The following is a 21,920-nucleotide window of genomic DNA, read 5'->3' as shown; positions in this document are numbered from 1 at the left end:
TCACGACCTCTCAACAACACATCCCGGTTTTCAGAACGACTCGATAACCGCTCGTTAAGGTGAGTGTTACAGCCTCATTCTTACATATTTTTTGGGGGGGATACATATACTACTTGTAATATTATATATATATATATATATATATATATATATATATATATATATATATATTCTAAATCCTTTGTTTATACAAACAACATCATCATTTTTTATGTAATATAAATCACAAAAAAATATTATTTACTACTCTACTACTTACGGTATAGGAAATCTGGTTTGAAGGACCGTTTGGGATGTTGGATTTCAGAATGGTTTAATTGTTAAAATGATCCTGCCCTCTGGTGTTTTATGTCTGGTTATCGTATGTACAATGGTAGTACGCGTACTAAGTAATGTTTACCATACAAAATACACATGAAATATCATTGTCTTGTGTAAACACGTTGCTAGTTTGAGAAATAATTGTTTAAACGCTTATATGTTAAGTAAAGAAAATCGTTTTAAAACATCAATATTTACATATGTTAGGTTGTTAAAATTATATAACTAATAAAAATAACATATACAATCTGACTATAAATATGTTATGACTGTATATACAGTTATCAACTTGGTAGTTTCAATATACCTCATACGTGCACAAAAATATATAGGTTTATATATTTATATAAGTTTTAGAACTTATATCTTAGGATCATACATGTGCTTGTGTACACTATACTAAGTTTTATCAATTGTTTAAACAAGTATAGTACACTTTTACGTGTACGCTTATCAAATATACTTGTCATTTATCCGTTTACCCGTATCTACAGTTGTTAAGTAAAACCTTGGCAGATAACTTTGTCTGTATATCCATGTGTCTGTTTATCCATTATCCGTATAACTTTGTCACTATAAATTTTAACTAGATTTCATTATCTAGGAACTACAGTTTAGATTTTTATCTTTATCAAACATTTCCAAACACGGTTTTACTTACAACAAAGACAATACTTTTTTGATCGTTTTAAAAGTATTATTATTTTCAGAAAGCCTGTGACACTTACCAACCTTTGTGTCGACCCTCAAACTTATATGTATTCTCATGAAATCATTAGACAAACGTTCAGACAGAAGATTGGTCATGGAATACAGATGACCTAGCTATCTAGTTTTTGTTATCTGCTTACCTGTTTAAGATAACTACTGTACTATTATTATCTGTAAGAATCATGTATTCAAACTTAATGATGGAATACAAATGTTGTTTTGTTTATCTTTGTACTTGTGCTATATATTCAGTTTCTTTGTGATCCATGAACTTAGTCGCACTCCCGGCATGTTCCGCCTTGGCCAGGGGTGTGACAATAACTAATATGTATAATTTTTTCCATCTAGACGAGTATTGATTGACTGAAAAGAATCATCATTTCCAGTGATGTTGGCAATGAATAAATACCTACAACAATAGATAAGCAATCTGAGAATGAGAAGAACAACAAACCAGCGGAAGCAATCAATCGAATAGCAAGAGACCGAACAGCAAGAGATCGAACAACAACAACAAACTAACAGCAACAACAAACGAGTACCAACAAACAAATGAACATCAGCAGCGAAGAAGCATCAAACAGATTGAAAACGAAACGACTACAGTAACCCTAGAAATTTTCGATCTGCGCCAAAATGACTGCTACAAAGTCTTCTCACAACGTATCAAACCTCTCTTCTGATCCATGATAAAGGCTATAAAAAATAAACCGGAGAATAAATACTAGCATAACAAAACTCTAATGTGTTAAAAACTAAAAAGCCCATAAACATGTGGGCTAATAATATATAGGCTAACAATTACATCGCTATGACTCGTAAAAATTGAAGCTTAATTTTTCCGCGACTTCAATTCCCAAGGTTTTTTAAAATCTTGGTAAAACATGAACACTTCGAAAAAAGATTTCTCAGTAAGCAAAGTAAATTTATTAGTACTATTTTTTTTTTTTGGTCTGCATGGAGAAGTGATCTCACAGTGAAATTAGTGGTATTTTGATTAAAATTTAGTATTTTTACTTTTTTTTTTTTTGTACATTTAAAAAATCTAGTTAATATTTTTTTAAAAATTTATTTATAGAACATGTTCTTTCACAATAAAAAATCTCCTAAATTTATGTTTTTTCTCAAGCAAGTTTTCCTTTTATTAATAGTGAAAGGAATATTTGCTCAAAATTATCTATTCGCGAATCACAAAGATTTTATAGAACAAGACACACACAAAATAAACCGCTTTCAAGAACATCAAAATGGTCAATTTGCAGCGGCAGAAATTATAACGAAGAAAAGAACCCGCCAAGATCGACGAACAAGTGAAGACTCTAAGAAATTACTATTTATCTGGTATTATACTTTCTCCCTATTTTTCAATTTACATCCACATGTATTCATGATTTCATGTCGACTGAAAGATTGAAGTGTAGTTGCTCATCCGATCAATGTTTGGTTTGATAATCGTTGTTGGCAGATGTTGGAAACTCGAAAGTGTAGCCAATTGTTTTCCAATTTGGTATCTAATTTTATTAAGTTCAAAATAATGATGTATTTGGTCATCAATAAACTATAATTTCTTAGTCTCTCTTGGTCGTTAGTGTTTGGGCTTTTCGCCATCCAGATTCTCTTATAGCGAGCAGTTAGAGAATTTCATGATAATTAACATAAAATAGTAGTAGGGCTGTTTCACGCTCTAGGTGAGACAATTTCGTCATGTTCCTGTTTGTAATCCGAGTATATTTTATGAAATTCATGAAGATTTGAGCCAGGGTTTAGTGTGTAGTAGCTGATGAAAGCGATGAAACGGGAGAGAAATGGGGGAATATGGGATTTTGAACTTGGTATTGCTCCGGCGAGCGGCGGTGAGGATCTGATTCTCGGATTGGACGGCGGGACTACTTCGACGGTGTGTATATGCATGCCTGTGTTCCCTTTCAACGACGGCAGTCTTCCGCCCGACCCTCCTCCGGTCCTAGCTCGTGCTATTGCTGGCTGCTCCAATCATAACAGCGTCGGAGGTACTACTTTCTCTCTCTCTCTCTCTTTCTCTCAACACCTTCTGCATCTATAACTTGTACTTGACAGAAACCGCTGCAAGGGAGACGCTAGAACATGTTATGGCGGAGGCTCTTTCAAAGTCAGGTTCTACCAGATCTTCAGTTCGAGCAGTTTGTTTAGCTGTATCAGGAGTTAATCATCCAACAGACCAGGAAAGAATCTTAAATTGGCTTAGGTTTGGTGTTTAATTTCCCCTTACATCAATCCATCATCTTCATCTTATCTTTCCAAATGCAAAACCTTCTTAATTAGACTCGATGTTTGATGTTTCTTCATTCTTTCTTCTTCATCTACACAGAGAGATATTCCCCAATGATGTTAGATGTTTTGTCCACAATGATGCTGTAGCTGCCATGGCTAGTGGAACAATGGGAAAGCTTCATGGCTGTGTATTAATTGCTGGAACAGGGACAATTACTTATGGGTATACTGAAGATGGAAGAGAAGCTCGAGCTGCTGGTGCGGGACCCGTATTAGGTGATTGGGGAAGGTAGTTTTGAAAACGTTGCTATTTCTTGCATTTAAGTATAACCATTTTTATGTTATACTTTTGTTAAGATGTATCTTATGTACATGTAGTGGATATGGTATAGCTGCAATGGCATTGACATCAGTAATAAGGGCTTATGATGGCCGGGGCCCACAAACAAAGCTTACATCCAGCATCCTGCAAGAACTCAAACTCTCTTCACCAGATGAACTAATTGGGTATATGTTTCTAGAATCTTTATACGATAAAGATAGAATCTTGTGATTTTAGGAAATTTTTGTTATAATGTTATTACTGATAAACATAAACTTGATTTGAATATAGGTGGACATATGCTGACTCATCGTGGGCCCGAATTGCAGCTTTGGTCCCTGTTGTGGTATCTTGTGCAGAAGGAGGTGATGAAGTTGCAAATGGGATATTACTTGATGCAGTTCAAGAATTGGCTGAAAGTGTCAAAGCAGTTGTTTCAAGACTCGGGTTGTGTGGTGAAGGTGTATTTTGCAAACCCTAAAACTTAAAATAATAATATAAAGAGATAAAGATGTAAGATTTATATGAGTTGTTTGGCAGATGGAAAGGACACGTGTCCTCTTGTGATGGTTGGAGGTGTTCTTGAAGCCAATAGGAAGTGGGATATTGGAAAAGAAGTAATTAATCGTGTTTCCAAGGAGTTCCCAGGGATGCATCCAATTAGGCCAAAGGTAATTACTTTTTTCTATTAAGTCGTTTTTTATGCATTAAGTAAAAAAGTTTCTTTTTTTCTGATTAAGTAAGTGTTGTATACATAAAGACTTGTTTCTTTTTTGGACTGAATGAACTGTCTGAAATTAGGTGGAGCCTGCGGTTGGAGCAGCTTTGCTTGCATGGAATTTTCTAAAGGAAGAATCGTAACAGGAAAAGCTTTGGAAAGTTGACAAGCTAGAAATAAAGAAAAATAAGTTGACCATTATTGATGCAAGAGTGATTTTTTAATTGTATAGTAGTGATAAAAGAACACAAGATTTTTTTTTTCTGTATTGATCAATTATTTGTATCATGCTTTGATGTTAGATAGTTAATAATCTTTTATCAGAATATCTTGTATGTTTGTTTTCAATAACTTTTTGATATTATATTGGCTGAATATAAGCAATAGTTTTTTCATTAATGAGCAACAATTCGCTTCTGAAGTGCTTTTACTTGACATCAAGTGAAGATTAGATCGCTGAAGTGTACAAATGCAACAAAATTAACAAGAACCAAATAATTTTAGACGTTAGCATGTACAAATGCAACACAATGAAGCCATGATTCCAATGAAACTTTTCCTCAAGTAAGAAATATACAATTTTGACTAAAGCAAATGGACAAGATTTATTGTCTGCCCTTATTGTTACAACTCGTAACAGCATAACGTTTATAATCATTTTTAACACTAGTTGTGAATAGCAATTTCAAATTTTTTGGACATATGATGTATCAAGCCAACCTCAACCAAACCAATATAAAAAAATTGCGGTTTTCATCATTTAGTAAAAAGAAAAATATAAGCAAAGGAAAAGGCACAACCATGTCTTATGATCCCCCCTTCAAACACCAAGCAAAGTTTTGTGTATCAAAAGTCAAAACAAGTCAAATCACAAATTCTACCCAAAAAAAAAAAAAAAAAAAAAAACTAAACCAGATAATAGATGATAACAAGAATCAAGTAGTAGTAATGTAGTAGAAACAGCAACAGGCAAAACTGGAGAACAATTCCAAAATGTGTGTTTTTAGATTGGGGAAGGTGGGATTTCAAGAGTAAGACCCGCTTGAATCTGTCCCCAACCAATCAACCGCCAATGCTTCTCCACTCGCCTACTCAGCGCAATCTTCTCACCTTTACTCGTACACACCGGTGACGTCAGCTGCAGTTTCGCCAGGTCATTCTTAACCGCCAACACCCGGGCCCCAGTCGACATGGACCCGATATTAAGCATCAGTATTTCCGCCTTTGCCAGCTTGGACACCTTCCCTTGCCTCTCTGTTCCTTTCGTCTTCACTCCCAACAACCTCCTCAACAGAAAAAAATTCACCTGTTCACAATTTCAACATTCTAATTATAGCATTCTACTTTAAAATACTTTTTAACTAATTACATTTTACCTCAAGTTCAACATAAACATCGGGCAGAGACCCGACTTCTCCAAGAACCTGCCCGACAAGCCGGTCAGCACGGGTCAGCATAGGGTCCATTGTGGTCCCCACTCCGATAAGCCCCCCAGGAACAGCAAACTGAAGCTCATTCTGTTCTGCATATAGTGAAACAATTCTAGAATATATAGGAGTGCACTTGATGTTCCCACTTTCATCTTTGACAACAATCCCTGGGCGAACTTCAATGAACTGGTTTACCTTCAACACACCCTGTACAATAACACAATTACATTTTTGGTCCCTGGAGTTTAAAAGGTAAAAAAAAAAAGTCACAAACCTTTAGGATACTTCCACCAGCAACACCACCTCTAATCTCATCAACTTCAGATCCAGGCTTATTAACATCAAAAGACCGAATCACAATCATATTTGGAGGTGAAATGAAGTTTCTCTCTGGAATTGGAATTCTCTTTATGATGTATTCACACACAACATCGATGTTATACTTGAGTTGAGCAGAAACTGGAATCACTGGTGCTCCATCAGCAACAGTTCCCTGGAGTTACAAATTTTAATCCAAGGGTAGAAAGTGACAACTTATAATAATAATAGAATATCCACATTAAACACTAAAATGACCTGGATGAATTTCTGGATTGCTTCGTGTTGATTAATGGCTACGTTTTCTTGAATTAAATCAACCTTGTTTTGAAGAATTATGATATGCTGAAGCCTCATGATTTCAACAGCAGCTAAATGTTCAGAGGTTTGAGGTTGAGGACAGCTTTCGTTTGCAGCTATGAGAAGTAATGCTCCATCCATGATTGCAGCTCCATTAAGCATTGTAGCCATGAGAATATCATGTCCCTATGAAAATAATTGTCATTATATACATTTCAAAAGATTTAGTATTATCTGAATTATGATGGAATACTTACAGGGCAATCAACAAATGACACATGCCTCATCAATGTCATTTTGGTGTTTTCAAATCCAGGAACATCACATTGAGGGCTGTCTTCTTTCCCACTTCCATATGCCCTGTGAAAAATTTTGATGCATCTTTAATGACATACAGTGTTATAGTAAATGCCAAGAAATAACATTAATGATTTGCTTGTAATCTTACTTGTAACACATAGGTCGAGGACACCTGTCATCTTCACATTTGTAGATCTTTGCATTGGCATACCCAAGTTTGATAGTGATGTTACGTTCCAACTCATTTTTAAAACGAACAGTCTGGATATGAATGAAAACGACATTAGAGAAGCTTCTTTAGAAAATATGCAAAGAGAATAAACATGAAAAAGATATTCATCAAATAACTGAATTCACTGGTTTTCTAGTCATCTTGGTAAATCATTCATCATGTTTTGCAAGACTCACATATATTCCTCCATTGAAAGAACACCTTGAAACATACAGACTTTTACATACTAATCACTTACTGCAGTTAAAAAACATATGGAACTATACCTAGTTACAACTAGAAGTGAGTGAAAACTCGATCTCATACCAAGGGTATGAATTTGAGAGCATGTTGACTACTTTTAGAAAGAAATAATGATAAAGAGATGGCATAAAACTAACAACTTAGTGTACTAATCCTTGCTCCATTCATATGCTTCTATATACATCAAGGAAGTGTTATAGAGAAGAGATAATTTCATAGAAGGTATCAAGGTATTGTTTCACTTCCTACACTAGTGGTATGATAATTAGTTCAAAGCAGACTGGAAAATTAAGTACGGACCTGCACACCAGATATTGCTTTCACAACTGTTGATTTGCCATGAGCCACATGACCAATAGTACCTGTTGAAAGAGACAGAAAAAACTAGTTAAGGCAATGTAAGGTATTTAGGCGATCAATGAAATCTCCAGAGTTGGAAAAGGAATAGGATTATAAAATGAGCAGATCGGAGAAACAAACATTCAAGAAAATCTAAGTGGTTTACCAATATTAATCGTAGCCTGGCGAGAAATAACCTCCGGTGAGAGCGGATGTAGTTTCGTTACATCCAGCTTGCTCAAATCCTGCTCCATTAAACCTTTTCGAGACATTTTCACTGTTCTTCAAGGACTTTTCAGTATTCAGCCTCACAAATTGTAGAAACCCTAAGCTAACACCTCGCCTGCATCAAATATCAACTATCAGAGGCTCTCCTTAGCGGTCACATACAGAGAAACACATACAACGCAATTTTGATGGAAACTTAACGAATTTCGAACCTGCTTTTAGAGAAATCGAAAATTGTTGAAGCGAGAACTAACCTTTGAGTGAGGAAACACCGAATCGAGGAGACGTTGGAGAGATTATCCGATCCTTAGACGATTGGTGTTGGTGGTGGCTAAGGCGATAATATTGAGCAGTAACGTTGCTAGGGTTTCAGGGTTCTACAGCAAAGTAGAAATTAGAAAAGCAGCATTGACGTTGCACATGACATACTTGGGAACCCCGTTTTATATGTCCATTGGATTATACCAAATTGAAAAAAAAATAAAAATAAAAATAAAAATAAAAAAATAACAACCTACTTTTTGTGATATATATTTTATTTTTGGATTAAATATAAAATTATATAAAAAAAGTATTATTTAAAGTATAAAGTATTTATAAGTTTATTTCGATATAAACATTTTTAGGTGTTTGGATTTATTTATTTTTTGCTTCTTCATATGATGCATACCGGTAATAATGTTTGGGATTGATTATTTAACGCAACAATCGTTTTTTTATAAAAGTTATTATTAGATTATGCGGTGATAAAATTGAGTTTAAAAAAATATTTAGATTAACTTATCTGGTGTCAAAAAGTTATAAGTTGATAAATCATTTAAAAAAGATGTTCGAATTAACTTATAGTTATTTTAGATGAATAAGTAATATGCATTTTTTTAAAAATCTCAATTTATAACTTATTTAAAATGAATTTTTGAAAGGTAACAAAAAACACTTTTGAAAAGTTTTTATCAACTTGCCAAATACTTAAGGCTTATCAATTTTTTGAACAAATAGGAGGTGACTTCTATTGTTTAATTTACCATGTATATATTCTTATCATGATCCCACCCCATTATAATGGTGGATGATTGCTTTGATTTTGGTCTCATCCTATTTAAATTCTTCACCTCATGATTTCTACTTGATGACTTAGAAGATATGGTAAAAAAACATGAATTTCCTCGACAGACACAGGTACTCCAATCGGATTTTAGCGCTAAAGCATACCGATGTGAAAAATGGAATTAGAAAATGGAGAGCGGGCAAGAAACGTATAAATATAAAAGACATAAATAAAGTGTTGAAGCAAATTAATGATGTTGCATTAATTGCAAAATATCGCCCTTTAACTTCGCCATAACAAACCAGTTGCCACATGTGGAAAACAGGATTTTAGAGATGGATTCGGTCACCGACTTAACCTAAAACAAAAGTTGAGGTTAAGATGCGAGATCGAAGATGATGAGAACTCTAAGTTCTTTCACAGTATGGTTACCAAAAACATGAGGAGAAATCACATACATGTGTTAAACATCAACAGGGAGTGGATTAATGATCCTTCCAAAATAAAAATAAAAAATGAAGTATGGGAGTTATTTCAAAGAAGATTCATGAAACTATGTACAATCATCCCAAACTGAGAAACGATCGGTTCGAGAAGCTCTCAGTGGAAGGCAATAAGTTTCTCATTACATCGTTTTCTGAATCAGAAATTAAGGATTTCGTTTGACACTGTAGGAATGATAAGTTGTGTGGCCCCAATGGCTTCACTTTCAACTTCATGAAACACTTTTGGGATTTGATAAAATCGAAGGTGATTAAATTAGTAAAATATTTTAAGAATTTTGGTATTTTCACAGGAGGATGCAATTCTTCCTTCATCTCTGTAACATCACGAGATTTGCAGGTATTTCTGAATCCTTTCTTTTATTATTATTTTGTCATTTGTAGTCCCTGGGGATGGAAGAGTGAAGCCATGAGAAGCCTAAGGGCTAAAGTTGCAACTTTGGGATTAAGAAGAGTACGCTAAGCGTACATAAGGTACGTTGAGCGTACTAGGCGCGCCCTAGTACGCTGGGCGTACACTTGTGTACGCTGGGCGTACTCACGACAGATGGAAACCCTAATATTTAGGGTTTGGGTGCTATATAAACGTCCTTATGATCTCACAACCCTCTATCATTTCAGCCTCCATAGCTTTGAGCCGTTTCCCCCAAACCCTAACCCCTCTCTTGAGTGTGTGAGTTAAAAGTGTGTGTTTTGAGTAGTTGAAGAATAAGGTATTGCATCAAGGGGTTGGAGAAGTGAGGCAAACTTGTAGATTTGAGGTTACTTTGTGCTCTAGAAGCTCCAGGAGGTAAAAAGCTCCAACCTTTATTAGATCTTGCCTTATTAGCTTTATGACACCTTATTTGTCCCAAAAGTCCCAAGTTTGTGCATGATGCATTTTGGACGTAATAAGTTGTCTTTTCAAACCCTAGGAAGGGTTCTAAATGATAAAAATGAAATCTCAATGGCTAAAAGTGTCCCATGCAAGTAGTAGGAAGGTCTTAATGGATTAATACCATGTATTAAGGGCTTTTTGGACGTCCAAAGTCTTAAAGTTCGAGACTTTATGGTTCTCGGGTTCATTTAGTCAATGGATCTGGAGTTTGGGCTTAAGTGCTTAACCATTAAGCACTTATTAGAGTTTTTGGTAAAAGTCGTGTACGCCCCGCGTAAGTTTTTGTACGCCCAACGTACTGAGTCAACCACCCTGGTGGTGGACAACGCAAGGCGGAGTACGCCCAGCGTACGCCCTCTGTTGGGCTTTTGCAATTTGGGTCTAACGCCCGGTTCCTGGTACATATCTTAAATAAAGAATATTTTCATTTTATATTGGGACTCGACAAGTTGGAGGCTCAACTCGTCGAGTAGGGACGGATTTTGGACGCGGATGGAAGAGCCTACTCGCCGAGTCGGAAGCCCCGACTCGACAAGTTGACATGTCTGGGTGAAACCCTAAATTTTAGGGTTTGCACCCAATTTAAACGCACTAACTCGCCTCCCATGCAGCCCCCATCGTTTCCCTTAGTCCAGAACGCCCTAACTTGTGTCCCTTGAGCTTTGTTGAGTGTGTGAGCCATTTGTGAGAGTGTTTGTGTGATTTCAAAGCTAGAGGAAGAAGAAGAAGGAGCTAAAAGTTTCAAGGAAGCAATAGATCCAAGGTTCAAGCTACATTTCCAGCCCCTTAAAGGTATAAAGTTGCTTCCTTGACTTTCATGTTGCTAGATCTCTCCATCTTTGAGTTTAGGGCCATCTCTTAGCAATTTTGGTGAACCTTTTTGAGTATGGGGTATGATCTGAAGTTGTAATGTAACATCCCAAATTTCAGAAATATAATATAAGGGCTTAAAGTGTACATTGAAGAAGCTACTCGACGAGTAGGTGCGAGTACTCGTCGAGTCGGATCGGGTTTTGGTCGCGAATTAAGTGACCAACTCGCCAAGTCAGAAGCTGGACTCAACGAGTTGGTGCTGGGAAGAGAAAACCCTAATCTCAGGGCTTACACCCTATTTAAAGGACCTTAAGTCCTCACCTCAGCCTCCTTGTCACCCCTTGAGAGTCAGAAAACCCTAGAATCGTGTGTGAGCCTATGGAGTGAACTTGGAAGCTTTGGAAGGACATTCTAGCAAACAAGGCTCGTAAATCAAAGTGTAGAGCATCAACGGATTTGCATAGATCCAGAATCTACTTCAGCTTGGGCACATTTTAGAGGTAACAAGTTGTTACCTTGACTCTATTGCATTTATATCTATTCTAGAATGATATTTGGGGCCATTTTGGCACGGTAAGGATCTAATTCGGGTTAGGGGTCTAGATCTGAGGTTGCTACTTCAGATCTAGACTTGTCTTGGTCCAGAACCTCACAAAGTATCAGCCCTTGGCTTGTTGGTGAAGCATCATTGTCTTTAACCTTAGCCCTAGAGTGATTTGGGCTTATAACACCTTGTATTCACGTAAAGTTTGCAACTTTATGTGAGAGTCATGACCTAGAAGTGTGGATCTACAGTTTGGAGCCCCTGCATGACTCGAAAAGTCTCTGCATGAATAAAGGACTGAAGAGACTCGGCGAGTCTGTTCTTGGACTCGGCGAGTCTGTTGAAGATAGGCATGAACTCGACGAGTTGGAGGAACAACTCGGCGAGTCTGTTGAAGATTGTCGTGGACTCGGTGAGTCTGTTCTTGGACTCGGCGAGTCAGAACGCAAAACTCCAACCTCTTCTGGTTAAGACTCAAATCAGTGAGTTGAGTGGTGACTCAGTGAGTTGGTCATGATAGGACTCAGAGATCGTTAAACTCGATGAGTCATGGAGTGACTCGGCGAGTCGAGTTGTGATATAAGAGTTTTCTGAATTTGGGAACTCGACGAGTCGACGGGTTGACTCGGCGAGTAGAGTCAATCAGGAAGGTTGACTTTGGCTAGGACTTTAACTTTGACATGTTTGACCTTCACGGGTGTTATGGTATTTTGGATATTTATGTCATGGTTCATTGATGGCATCAGGTGTTGGAGTTTGGAGCAGTGCTTCGGGCTAGTGTTCTCGTGTTTCGGTTCGGCAGTTGTAAGGTGAGTTATCCTCATTATATCAACAGGGTCTACGACACCAAGGCCGACCCTTTATCGGATTTGTATTTGGGTATTCGCATGATATACTTATGGGTTTGTTAGATCTGCGTCCTGGTAGTTAGGACGGTGTTGTGTTAGTGACCGGTTAGGTCGGTATCCTGGTTAGGATGTTGCTATGCTATTATGATTCTGTTAGATCGGTATCCTGGTATATAGAATGATGTTATGCTAGTGACCGGTTAGGTCAGTATCCCGTTTAGGATGTTGCTATGCTATTATGATCTGTTAGATTGGTATCCTGGTATATAGGATTATGCTATGTTAGTGACCTGGTTAGGTCGGTATCCTGGTTATAGGATGTTGCTATGATCGATGATCTGTTAGATCGGTATGACTGTTATATATATGCCAGTATATGTTATTTATGTGCACATGGTTATTGTTGATGGGTGGGTTGAGGCGGGGTCCTGCTTCGTGCGGTTGAGGCCAACATACCCGACGAGCGGTCCGGATAGACTGTGAACCTGCATGACGGTCCAGTCATACCGAAGGCTCGAGATAGATCCAGGTAGACTGTAGGCCTTGCAAGGCGGTCCAGTCAAGATGAGGGTTCAGTATGCATGTTGTTCTGTAATCGTTGATATGATATGATTATGGTTATATGGGGTTGGTATTTTGGGGGCAACTCACTAAGCTTTCGGGCTTACATTTTCAGTTTATTGTTTCAGGTTCAGCGGATGACCGCGGGGAGGCGAAGGCGTGACCGTACACTTCCTCGATTGATGATTATGATTTCTGGGAACTCTGATGTATAAAATATTTTGAAAACAAATTGTAATAACTGAATGGTTTCAAATGATTTAAAAATTTTTAAATTGGCTCGAATTTTATGGGTGTGACAAGTTGGTATCAGAGCCTTGGTTTGAGTGAATTGGAGGAACACTCGTGTGAATCCAGTCTCAAACCAAGGAAATGATTTTTAAATGATTTTTAAAATGGTTTTCAAAATAAGTAAAGGAGGATGTAAAGTGTACGATCAGCCGGAGCCAATAAGTAGACCCCAAAATACTAAACAGTTATTTGATATTGTGATATGTTAGAACAACATGCTAGTACTAGGCTAGGGATCTTCAAGAATTGCATGATAGAATTGTCTGATTACATGATGCCTGCTAGCCTAGGGTTTCCCTTATGTGAAATTGACATCATTACTGTAGTTGTCTTGTGTATGCATCACAGTTGTATATAATTAAGATCTTATAGCATGAGAATGTTTGATCTGGCCTTATTAACTGTTCTTATTGATTAGGGTATAGGGTAGGATTGGATATTCGAAAGTCTATAGGGTCCAGCGTTATGTATGGCTAGCATACACTAGTGCTGCAGGGGTTGGTGGAAGTTTCATGGATGGATGGGTTGTGTGAGGCCAGGAGGCCAGTTATGAGATATTTAGCATTCCCCTAGGGGTGAGGATTGAGCGCTCGCTATCTATATTAGTAGGGTGTTGTGGTGATACTTGAGACAAATATGGGTAGGTGTGGAAGGTAGTATGGGCCCGTACTATTGAAAGCACAGGACCCATACGCGTAGCAAGGAAGTCACAACCCCTAGGGTTGGGTAAGGAGTTGGTCCCCTGTTATATTATGCATTATCAGAGATCTTTCTGGTGTCTTACCAGAATGGTGGTTACGAGACGTCTTGAGACCGGACCCAGGTTAGGGTCGGGGGTTGGCAGCTAGGATAGGTCCGCATTGTTAGAGGGTCGTGTCCGTGAGATCATCCGGGAGGATGTGATTGAGAGTGTTCGGGGACAGTTGGCGGAGATGTTTGGGTCTATCAAGACCGTTATGGTCGAGTATTTCGATGAGCGCTATGCAGCTAGTGTCGAGATAATTGTCGTGGCAGCTATAGCAGCTGTAACAACGGCAGGGGGAGGAGCCAGTTAGGCTTTCTAGTATCGGGACTTCGATGATGCGAAGCCCCGACTTTTGATAGGGTTCGGGACCCGGTCATAGCCATGAGGTACCATATGACGTGAAGGGATGTTGCTTCACATATTCATGTTCTACTGACCAGAAGGTCAGGCACGCTCGGAACCTGCTAAGGTCCGGGGTGAAGAATTGGTGGGGACTTGTTATTGGGACGTATTCTGAGGAGCATAAAGTTACAGCTACTTGGGATCAGTGAGGTGTTTTGTACTTGTTACAGTCTGCGAGTTAAGCGGGAGAGTCTAGAACATGCGATTCTAGATTGAGGCTTCGAGGGTTTTGTTCGAGGCCGGAATGTGAGTCGCGGGGACTCCGGAAATGAGTAATGATTATGTTCAGCTGGAGTTATGCAACTGGAGTTAAAATGGTTTATTTTCTAGGGCAAGGATTGTGCCCTTTCAGTTTACGAGCTCGAAGAATTAAGCAGGTGAAACATCCCAAAAATACGACCCAAAAATTTTTGTTTAAATTTTACTAAAAACCATCTCATCAAATATCATACATACTAAAAATCATAACTGAGAACTCAAAAGTCATGTAACTGTGTCAAAACAAATACTGTATCAACAATATCAAAATATCTGAACAAAACTCCCAGGAATAAACTGAAACTGTGGTGTGTGCCATGCCATCATCCCGAGCTCTTCCCTTTACTTGCGGAAGTACCTGAAACCAAAATTGAAAACTGTAAACACAAAGCTTAGTGAGCTTCCCCAAACTACCACATACCATACAATAACATATAAGAAACTACTGGGCCTTGCCCACTGCATCGGACCGAAGTCCGAAAACTGCATCGGACCGAAGTCCGGAACTAACCAGGGCCTTGCCCTCTGCATCGGACCGAAGTCCGGAAACTGCATCGGACCGAAGTCCGGAACAAACCAGGGCCTTGCCCTCTGCATCGGACCGAAGTCCGGAAACTACATCGGACCGAAGTCCGGAACTGACTGAACATAGCATAGCATAATCACAACTACTGGCATAAACACATATACTGCATACTGCATCGGACCGAATTCCGGAACACATAACACAAAATCATGCTTGAATCACAAAGACATCAAGCACACTGAACTACTGCATCAAACCGAAGTCTGGAACTACTGCTAACTAAACGGGCCGGCATTGTGGCCGTAGACCCGTTCCTACTGGAAGGAAACTCACCTCGTAACGCTGGCTGCTGAGGTACTAAACCTGAGACAGTCTGACTGCTGCTCCGGAACTCCCCGGCTACAAATCCCATAAACACTGAATCAAATACTGATAACTACTCTCAGGGTAAAATGACTATTTTACCCCTAGTCAAAGTCAACTTCCTGGTCAAAGTCAACTTCTTGGTCAAAGTTAACTTCCAGTTGACCGGACTCACCGAGTTGGGCCGCCAACTCGCCGAGTCCCTTCCATCTGTTCAAGACCTCTGCTAGCTTCTACTCGTCGAGTTTGGCGAAGACCCGACGAGTTCTTCTTCGACACATTTATCGAGTCTAACTTCATCCGACTCGCCGAGTTGAAGAACAACTCGCCGAGTCTGAAGAACAACTCGCCGAGTTGAAGAACAACTCGCCGAGTTCCCAACATGTTATTATTACTCAGTCGATTCTGATCGATTCCAGTGCTTCCAAAACATATATCTGAACTTCTAGGACTGGTTTTACACGTAAAGTTTCCAACTTTACGTGCATGCACAAGGGTATGAGGCTAAAATACCCCAACTCATCAAATACAAGCACTTAGGGTTTGGAACAAGGCCAAGATTGCATAAAGGTAGCTACTTTGAGCCCCTGGAGCTCAATGATAATCAGATCTATAGTCTCCATCACAAGAAGAGCTCAAATCTCTAGTTTATATTGCAAAAAGCTTCCAAAAGAGGCATAAACAAGCATAAAGAGGGTTTAATGGAGGAATAAGCAAGGTAATGACTTTATTACCAGAATATGAAGCAAAAGAGGACTAGAATCTGGATCTCCTTCCTTTCCTTTGGACCTTCTTTCCTTCCTTATCTTCTTCAACACCAAAATGCACACAAAACACACTAATTAGGAAAAACTCACTCAACTTAATAATGGTGGGCTAGGGTTTACAGAGAGAGACGTTCTGAAGGTGATGGAGGCTGGGATGGGGCTATAAGGACGTTTAAATAGGGTGCAAACCCTAAGGATTAGGGTTTCCTCCTGAATGGTCTACTCGCCGAGTCCAGGCGTGGACTCGCCGAGTAGATCACTTAGAACTCGCGTCCAACTCGACATCTACTCGGTGAGTTAGGGCTACTACTCGCCGAGTAGCTCTTCATAAAAGACATTTAATACGTTAAACACGTACCAGGAATGGGGCGTTACAGCAGGCTTGTGACCCCAAGATCAGGTTGTATTCTAACTCGGGATTAGTTGGTCGCCGGGATTGGCGACAATGGTTTAGCGCTGGTAAGCGCGGGTGGGTCGATGTAGCATAAGTGTTTTGGAAGTCCATTTCGCATTGGATCTCTTGTATCAGACGCTAAGGATTGTTGGTGCGATCTATTGCACTTTCGGGATTGTAGACTACGTCTTGGAAGTGATTGTAGCCTGGTTTAGGGCAAAGGTTGTTTCAGCTACTGCAGTTCAGCGGTGGATGATTGATCTGGTGAGTGAGTCAGGGTGCGAGGCCCTGAATGATGAGTTCTAGAGTCGAAAGCGGGAGGATTTTTGGAATGCTTTGGGAAGAAGGGTATTATGTGGGAGGTCTGTGGACAGGGTCCCACAAGATGGCTATTCATCATTGTCAGGATTCAGTGGTTTTAGTAAGCATTGTCGGTTGGCGGAGGAAAGCGACAAGGGAAGTGGTTCGTGGTTGGGGTATTATTTGTTGAATTTATCTCTTGGTCTCCATGACATGAGGGTGGGGCTATTCAAGCATTAGTGACTGTAGGTTGCACTGGGATGCAGTAAGTGTCCATCTGGTTATTAGAAGTGTATAACAAATTGGGAAAGAGTTGGTCGTCACCGGATCAATTGTGGGAAAGTGAGAAGGGTTGGGAATTTCCCCAATGTCCATGTATTGTGAAGACTTAGTCGAATCTAAGTGGGGGAGAATCGTCCCGGGATACAGAAGCAAGAGCAGTGTTGAAAATGGGATAAGTCTCGCATCGTTGGCAGGAAGGAAGACAAACCAAGTGGTTGTTTGGTTGGAGGATTGTGTGAGTTGGGAGTCTGGTAAAACTCCCCAGCATGTGTATCACGTCTTCTCGGCAATAGATAACAGAATTCGTGGAAATCAGGTTGTAGTTTCGATCATGGTTTGAGTTCAGTTCGAGTATTCGGTCGAGGGTGTACTCGACTCTGAGGGTTTTTGGATTGATAGATTGAGGGTTTTGTTAGCTGCCAGGGCTCGACAATACAGTCAGCACAAGAGTGCGGGTTATTTAGCGTGTGTAGTAGACACGCGGGTCAGGGAACAGACAACGGATTTCCGAGAGGGTGGATAATCGACATGAGGCCTAGGGTTGGGTTGGGGATATAGTCCACATAGTAGATCATAAGTTCGAAGCCCCAAGTGGGTGAGAACATGATGCATGAGAGAGAGCATCAAGAGGGGTGGTCCAGGGAGATGCTCAACAGTTCAGAGCAGTCCAGACACGCTGCAGGCCCAGAGAGGCGGTCCAGACATGCTGAAGGTTCTGAGAGTGGCCCAGATAGACTGAAGGCCTGGTAGGGCGGTCCAGTCATGCTGAAGACTCTGTATATGTTAGTAGATCTATGTTCGGGTATTGAGTAGGTTGCTATGCTATAACAATCAATGGGTTTGTTCCAAATTTTGAACCTGCGGTTGGAGTAGGCCGAGGACTCCTGTGTGTTTTGGTTGATCGGAAGTGTTATTAGTGGTCCGACGGAGTTTAAAGGATCTTGGTGATCTCATCAGTTCGGAGTGTCTTCGAGGTTTCATCATCTTGGATCGGGTGATACTCCAGTTGGAGACGAAGAGTGGATCTGAATGGGTATTCGTCAGTTTTGGGAAGGTTTGGAATTATAATATCCTGTCATTCCGGTTATGGGAACCGGGTTAGATCTTTCTCATGAATGTCTATGGCATTTGGATAGGGTTGAGGTGGTCCTGCTCTACGCAGTAGGCCAAGATACCCGGTGCGGGCCGACTGTAAGTCGTAGGCACGGAGGCTCGAAGGGAGCAGTAGGGTTGAGGCGGTAGGCCAGCAAACCCTGAGAGTTTTTGACTCGATAGTTGGATTGATTAGGCATGTTGGTATGCTAACCCGAAGGAAGCGGTATGGGTTAGGTATGAGGGCCGTGCTGGTTGGTCGGTAGTGGTAGGTGTGTTGTTGCTGATTTGAGCCATTGTGACTTGTGTGTGGTAGTAATTTTCACATCGTATGTTGTGCGTTGATGAAAGGAGCGTCGTTTAGGCCCTTTGAGTGGCGGAGGAAAGTGGATATCTGTAAGGTCGAAGTGTTGGGAAACGAAAGTGACGACAGTAGTGTCTATCGGTCATCGGGAGCATTCCAGTCATGAGCTGAGGGCCGGGGAGGGCATACCAGACTCGTGAGGTGGGCTTAGAAGCAATCCAGACTTATGCTGAGGACCACGTAAGGGTATTCCAGTCATAGGTCGTGGGCGTAGAGATCGTGATAGTTATATTCCCTGCTCTAGCAAGTTTGAGGTAAGCGTATTGTTGAGATTTGGGTAAGTTGTACTCGGTTGTGTCGAGTCAGAGTAGATAGAGGGAGCTGCAAGGTTGGGATCCTTGGGCTTCAAGTATGGTTGTAGGCATGGGTTATGTGAGTAGTGGTATTCCAACCTAGGGTATTCCATCATAAGGATGACCGGACCCTATGATTGATTGGACCCGATACGTTTGGTATTCCAACCCGAGGGTTGATTGGGCCAAACATGCATGGGAATGAGTGGGTATTCCACCCTAGGGATGATTGGACCCGTTATAGGTGTGCCTGGTATTCCAGCCCGAGACTGATTGGGTCAGGTGCGAGTGGTTATGAGATATAGCTGGTTAATTCATGGGAATTTCTAGAAGCTGAAGGATGTAGTATCCTGTCAGCACGAGAGAGAATGGATTCAAGAAGAGGATGGATTGGGTCCCAACATTGCGAGTTACTCGGGCTATCTGTAGTTTGGAAAGGGAAGGGTAGTTTGACACTCTGGGAGGACCCAGTGGGTCATGGTGGTACCTAGTAGTTGCAAGTCATGGAAGTGTGTTCCTGACAGGAAGGAATCGTATCATCGGCTGGTACTTAGCTATTATGTGTTGTCCGTAAGAAGAAAAGGCCGATGGTCGGCTTGGAGTGTTGGCAAGGGTGCCTCGCGAGTAGGAGATATGTTAAAGGGGGTGTAGTGGTCGGGTTTGGGAGGACCTGAGATAATTGGGAAATCGGAGTCTGCAGTGCGAGTAAGTTGTTCGGTAGCGTATACTGCAGTAGGCTTCGAGGACGAAGCCTAATGTAAGTGGGGGAGATTTGTAACATCCCAAATTTCAGAAATATGATATAAGGGCTTAAAGTGTACATTGAATAAGCTACTCGACGAGTAGGTGCGAGTACTCGTCGAGTCGGATCGGGTTTTAGTCGCGAATTAAGTGACCAACTCGCCGAGTCAGAAGCTGGACTCGACGAGTTGGTGCTGGGAAGAGAAAACCCTAATCTCAGGGATTACACCCTATTTAAAGGACCTTATGTCCTCACCTCAGCCTCCTTGTCACCCCTTGAGAGTCAAAAAACCCTAGAATCGTGTGTGAGCCTATGGAGTGAACTTGGAAGCTTTGGAAGGACATTCTAGCAAACAAGGCTCGTAAATCAAAGTGTAGAGCATCAACGGATTTGCGTAGATCCAGAATCTACTTCAGCTTGGGCACATTTTAGAGGTAACAAGCTGTTACCTTGACTCTATTGCATTTATATCTATTCTAGAATGATATTTGGGGCTATTTTGGCATGGTAAGGATCTAATTCGGGTTAAGGGTCTAGATCTGAGGTTGCTACTTCAGATCTAGACTTGTCTTGGTCCAAAACCTCACAAAGTATCAGCCCTTGGCTTGTTGGTGAAGCATAATTGTCTTTAACCTTAGCCCTAGAGTGATTTGGGCTTATAACACCTTGTATTCACGTAAAGTTTGCAACTTTATGTGAGAGTCATGACCTAGAAGTGTGGATCTACAGTTTGGAGCCCCTGCATGACTCGAAAAGTCTCTGCATGAATAAAGGACTGAAGAGACTCGGCGAGTCTGTTCTTGGACTCGGCGAGTCTGTTGAAGATAGGCATGAACTCGACGAGTTGGAGGAACAACTCGGCGAGTCTGTTGAAGATTGTTGTGGACTCGGCGAGTCTGTTCTTGGACTCGGCGAGTCAGAACGCAAAACCCCAACCTCTTATGGTTAAGACTCAAATCAGTGAGTTGAGTGGTGACTCAGTGAGTTGGTCATGATAGGACTCAGAGATCGTTAAAATCGACGAGTCATGGAGTGACTCGGCGAGTCGAGTTGTGATATAAGAGTTTTCTGAAGTTGGGAACTCGGCGAGTCGACGGGTTGACTCGGCGAGTAGAGTCAATCAGGAAGGTTGACTTTGGCTAGTACTTTGACTTTGACCTGTTTGACCTTCAGGGGTGTTATGGTATTTTGGATATTTATGTCATGGTTCATTGATGACATCAGGTGTTGGAGTTTGGAGCAGTGCTTCGGGCCAGTGTTCTCGTGTTTCCGTTCGGCAGTTGCAAGGTGAGTTATCCTCACTATATCAACAGGGTCTACGACACCAAGGCCGACCCTTTATCAGATTTGTATTTGGGTATTCGCATGATATACTTATGGGTTTGTTAGATCTGCGTCCTGGTAGTTAGGACGGTGTTGTGTTAGTGACTGGTTAGGTCGGTATCCTGGTTAGGATGTTGCTATGCTATTATGATTATGTTAGATCGGTATCTTGGTATATAGGATGATGTTATGCTAGTGACCGGTTAGGTCAGTATCCTGTTTAGGATGTTGCTATGCTATTATGATATGTTAGATTGGTATCATGGTATATATGATGATGTTATGTTAGTGACCTGGTTAGGTCGGTATCCTGGTTATAGGATGTTGCTATGATCGATGATCTGTTAGATCGGTATGACTGTTATATATATGCCAGTATATGTTATTTATGTGCACATGGTTATTGTTGATGAGTGGGTGTAGGCGGGGTCCTGCTTCGTGCGGTTGAGGCCAACATACCCGACAAGCGGTCCGGATAGACTGTGAACCTGCATGACGGTCCAGTCATACCGAAGGCTCGAGATAGATCCAGGTAGACTGTAGGCCTTGCAAGGCGGTCCAGTCAAGCTGAGGGTTCAGTATGCATGTTGTTCTGTAATCGTTGATATGATATGATTATGGTTATATGGGGTTGGTATTTTGGGGGCAACTCACTAAGCTTTCGGGCTTACAGTTTCAATTTATTGTTTCAGGTTCAACGGATGGCCGCGGGGAGGCGAAGGCGTGATCGTACACTTCCTCGATTGATGATTATGATTTCTGGGAACTCTGATGTATAAATTATTTTGAAAACAAATTGTAATAACTGAATGGTTTCAAATGATTTAAAAAGTTTTAAATTGGCTCGAATTTTATAGGTGTGACATGTAACT

General features: G+C 40.6%; 2 protein-coding genes across 3 annotated transcripts; one reads left to right on the top strand and one right to left on the bottom strand.

Moving 5' to 3' along the window:
• The first annotated feature begins 2,200 nt into the window (after positions 1–2,200).
• On the top strand, positions 2,201–4,717 carry LOC145159795 (uncharacterized). 2 transcript variants are annotated; one of them, XM_079078840.1, is made up of 8 exons: positions 2,201–2,373; positions 2,800–3,041; positions 3,109–3,256; positions 3,380–3,571; positions 3,661–3,789; positions 3,896–4,065; positions 4,145–4,275; positions 4,406–4,717. In XM_079078840.1, exons 2-8 carry the CDS (start codon positions 2,813–2,815, stop codon positions 4,463–4,465), a joined length of 1,059 nt encoding a protein of 352 aa, XP_078934966.1. In that variant the 5' UTR covers positions 2,201–2,373; positions 2,800–2,812; the 3' UTR covers positions 4,466–4,717. The 2 variants fall into 2 exon arrangements, with proteins under 2 accessions (XP_078934966.1, XP_078934962.1); XM_079078836.1 differs by having other exon boundaries at positions 2,782–3,041.
• Positions 4,718–5,058: 341 nt separating this feature from the next.
• LOC145159787 (eukaryotic translation initiation factor 2 subunit gamma-like) lies at positions 5,059–8,142 on the bottom strand. The gene is made up of 9 exons (XM_079078825.1): positions 7,967–8,142; positions 7,651–7,827; positions 7,446–7,507; positions 6,819–6,931; positions 6,628–6,730; positions 6,329–6,556; positions 6,027–6,245; positions 5,699–5,959; positions 5,059–5,628 (listed from the first exon to the last, which is right to left on the bottom strand). Exons 2-9 carry the CDS (start codon positions 7,754–7,756, stop codon positions 5,326–5,328), a joined length of 1,395 nt encoding a protein of 464 aa, XP_078934951.1. The 5' UTR covers positions 7,757–7,827; positions 7,967–8,142; the 3' UTR covers positions 5,059–5,325.
• Between the last annotated feature and the right edge of the window lie 13,778 nt (positions 8,143–21,920).

Source organism: Lactuca virosa, chromosome 1, assembly GCF_052849685.1.
Source record: "Lactuca virosa cultivar CGN04683 chromosome 1, Lactuca_virosa_CGN04683_v6, whole genome shotgun sequence".
NCBI classification, from domain to species: domain Eukaryota; kingdom Viridiplantae; phylum Streptophyta; class Magnoliopsida; order Asterales; family Asteraceae; genus Lactuca; species Lactuca virosa.
The sequence above is the reverse complement of the archived record's forward strand: the minus strand, read 5'-3'. Positions and strand labels throughout refer to the sequence as shown.

Bases quoted from the DNA above. Each gene is read 5' to 3' on its own strand.
- LOC145159795 (XM_079078840.1), top strand. From the start codon at position 2,813: ATGAAAGCGATGAAACGGGAGAGAAATGGGGGAATATGGGATTTTGAA. The intron at 3,257-3,379 runs GTTTGGTGTTTA...TCATCTACACAG, and splicing joins AGAATCTTAAATTGGCTTAG to AGAGATATTCCCCAATGATG. The intron at 4,276-4,405 runs GTAATTACTTTT...GTCTGAAATTAG, and splicing joins TGCATCCAATTAGGCCAAAG to GTGGAGCCTGCGGTTGGAGC.
- LOC145159787 (XM_079078825.1), bottom strand. From the start codon at position 7,756: ATGTCTCGAAAAGGTTTAATGGAGCAGGATTTGAGCAAGCTGGATGTA. The intron at 7,508-7,650 runs GTAAACCACTTA...CTCTTTCAACAG, and splicing joins CCAGGCTACGATTAATATTG to GTACTATTGGTCATGTGGCT. The intron at 6,246-6,328 runs GTCATTTTAGTG...TTGTAACTCCAG, and splicing joins CAATCCAGAAATTCATCCAG to GGAACTGTTGCTGATGGAGC.